The 3,440-nt window shown below is 41.3% G+C and overlaps 1 protein-coding gene across 5 annotated transcripts in view; it reads right to left on the bottom strand.

The window, feature by feature from the left end:
• Dnm3 (dynamin 3) overlaps nucleotides 1–3,440 on the bottom strand; it is a 459,396-nt gene that overhangs the window by 82,594 nt on the left and 373,362 nt on the right. Inside the window, exon 17 of one of the 5 annotated variants that reach the window (XM_028757948.1) lies at nucleotides 2,948–2,959. The exons of the other annotated variants lie outside the window; for them this stretch is intronic. Coding sequence (XP_028613781.1) covers nucleotides 2,948–2,959 — 12 coding nt within the window. The remainder of the gene's footprint in view (nucleotides 1–2,947; nucleotides 2,960–3,440) is intronic. 5 annotated transcript variants of the gene reach the window in all.

Here is a 3,440-nt window from a genome sequence, read left to right on the forward strand (position 1 = left end):
CATGTGGGGGGATTCTATGTGGGCATGTGGGGGGATTCTATGTGGGCCTAGAGGTGGGTATGTGCTACACTTACTGTGTGTAGGAAGATGAGTCCCTTGAGCTCATAAAGAGAGTTAATTAAAAAGAGTTTACTTTCCTTAGGATCTGGTTAACATCTGAATGCTAAAATGTCATGCACTCAGTAAACAATCAGCCTTCTCACATCTGAAATGAGCCATACTTTACAGCTGGCTCTCCTATATGGCAGGTATGTTGCCTTAGGGACAACTCAGAGCAGTCATTCCAACATGAGAACAGGAAAGACGAATCTCACATTCTCCTTCTAAAGAATCCAGATCTATACTCTGGAGACAGCACGGCTTGGCTTGCAGTGTTTTCCATTTACACTGAAATTCTAAGCTACAGGAAAATAGCATACAGATGTGCTGCTTGAGATTTGAGGAGACTCTGTTCGTGCCAGAGTCTCTGGTCAGGAGTATGACCGCATTTTAAAAGTATTAGCGTATTTTTCACAAACTACCACTTATGCATAGTATAAACAATTAAAAAATAAGGCATGGGGTAATAAAGACCAACACCACTGAAGTATCCATCCTTCAATTACAAATCAAAGCAGCGAGCACTTGTGTTTCTGAGAGCCTTACTTTCAACCAACTTCCTCCACACTGCTGTACCAGATATTCATGCTGTACATTGCTGACTGTGGAGGCCCTGAGGTCCTGCAGCCCTACTCTAGAAGGTTTAATGAACAACAGTTTACAATTTTTGAGGTGTGTGTGTGTGTGTGTGTGTGTGCGTGTGTATGTGTTAGACTATATGTGTGCACATGTGTGTGGGTATGTGTATATGTATGTATGAGTGTGGGGAGTATATGTACATGGATATGTATTCATGTGGAAGCTGAAGGACAACCTTGGATATAATTCCTTAGGTACCATCCATTTTAGTTATTGAAACAGAGCCTCTCATTGGCCTGTTCTCAACAGGTAAACTAGGCTCCTGTCCAAAGAGCCCCAGGAATCTGCCTGTCTCTATGTCCCAAGTGTTGGAATTACAAACATACCACCATGTCCAACTTTTTTACATAAGTTCTAGGGATTGAACTCAGGTCTTTGTGCCTGCAAGACAAGCATTTTACAGACTGAGCCACCCCACTCCAGCCTCAATTTTCTTTTTTATATTTTCTCAATCCCTTATATCTAATGAGTTGAAAAAACAGCGAATTATATCCACTGTAGCAGCCATGAGCCAAAAGAGCTTCTCAAAACTAGATATGACAAATGGTAACTCTTGCCATGGTGTGTGTGTGTATGTGTGTGTGCGCATGTATGTGATTTTATAAGCACTTAAGCCATCCCTGAACTGCTTAGAAAGAGACCAATCATGGATGCTCTTCTAGTGAGCAGAGTTAGCCTCTCTCCAAATGTCAGCAGCTGGTTCTCTATTAGTGTATGCACAATTAACCCAGAGCATTGATGACTGGTTGGATTGGATGGTTGGCTGTTTTGTTTTCAAGTAACATATACAACACATGAAGTTTCAGACAGAGGTCTACTGTAGCACAAATGATCAGGATAAAATACTTACAATTCAAGAACTGAAATGCCATAAGAATTAAAACATGAGTTTCACATTTTGCCTAATTATTTATCCCCAAGAGTCGAGGTATTATTTAGAAATACTATCTTTCATTTTGTGGAAGAAGCCTTTAATTTCTTTTAAGTTACCTGCTATTTTCTTTTAAAAGTGTACTATAAATGATGTAAGTTCACCTCTTTCCTCCTCCACAGATGCTGATCTTTTACATTTCTGGCAATATTTTAACATTATTAAATAGCATTGCCTGGGTCATGAGCAGTTATATCAGAGTATAAATTTATGAAGTGACACATTTTTTAGTGCCAGCCATCTCTGTCAATTTACTCCATAATAACACATTCCACCAAATTAAACTGCAAAATATTTCCCACATTTGTTTTACATTCTATACATATGGCTTATGAATAGCAATTTTGATGAATTCCAGCTGCTTTAGATATGCAGGCCAACTCTTATATAACGGATTCCTTTCCATTCCTATTGTATCCACTGAGGGCCATTTTAAGCGGGCCACCTGGTAGGATAAACGACCGTTACATGAAGGAAAAACAAAACAAGAAACCCCAAAACAACAATAAGGAAGATCAGCCTGCTATAGTTTCCCCAACTATATTACTCTGATATTTCTAAGTAAGTGGGAAGAAGCTTTTGGGAAAGTCACATGAAAATTTAACCAAACTAGCAATGCCATGAAGCAGCATCTTCTCATTTATCTATTGTAACAAGAACATTAAAACAACTTGCACCGTTCCTGTGTGTTGCCCGTTATACAGACGGTCAGCCTCCCCCCAGCCTCCCCACACTCACTCGCTTCCACGCAGCTGGAATTCATCAAGGATATAGAAGCCAAGTCAAAGGCTGACCCCACCCTCCTTCCTCATTTTAAGGCCCCTTCAAAGCCAGTGCATGGATCTACTTCAGTTTTGCCAACAAAGCCTGCCATGCTGCCCTTTAAGGGGTTTTTATAACTGTGCAAGCTTTGATTTGGGGGTCAAATCTTCAGCTACATGGAGTTCCACCGGTCTGGTGAACCCTTCTGTGATAGATCGTCACCATTCCTTTGCTCTTGGAGTTGGTCTTTTTCTTTTGAGTGAGCCCTCTGACATGTCTCATAACCAGTGCTGAAGACATAACTTATTTCCCTTCCGAAAGGTCGAAACAGAGCAGCCACCGTGGCCATCCACACACATTGCCCCCGACATTTGCATGCCCCATATGATCCATGTCATGGCCAGCAGAGGGTGGCCATCCCAACATGCACAGAATCACACTTGTCAGGCCGCATGCAGGAGCAGGGGCTGGGGACACAGGAGAGACAGAAGAGCGGTGCTAGGACAGAGAACTTACTTTGTTGCTCCCCTGTGTGCAGCCACAAGGAAGGAAAAGAGAGAGGGATATGTTAAACACAAATTTATTTCAAAATTATGAGGTTTTTTTTTTCTTGCTAGATCAGAATCCAAATGAATAAGCTGAACCCTTTGATAACTTCTCATTGTGTATATCCAGGGCTCATGCCTAAGTCAGGGAATCCATGTAGGTAGAATGAGTGAAGTCATGCATTTACAACAGCGTGGCAATATCCCCCCTTCCTTTCTACTTAGAATACTTGGGGTATGGGAACCAAGCCAGAAAGAATTGGTTTGAATCAGTAATAAGTGAACTGCTAGCATAAAAGGCAGAGAAGTTGGTGTGCTGGCTTGTCTTTCCCAACAGCCCCTCCTCCAACATGCCAAGGGCTGGAAAATTTCATCAGCCATTACTTTTTTTTTTTTTAAACAAGCACTGCATTCTTGGTTTCAAAGAAAGTGGAATTAAATTCTTTCTTTCTTTCTTCCTTTCT

This window comes from Grammomys surdaster, unplaced genomic scaffold (assembly GCF_004785775.1).
Source record: "Grammomys surdaster isolate TR1022 unplaced genomic scaffold, NIH_TR_1.0 130, whole genome shotgun sequence".
Taxonomy (NCBI): Eukaryota; Metazoa; Chordata; class Mammalia; order Rodentia; family Muridae; genus Grammomys; species Grammomys surdaster.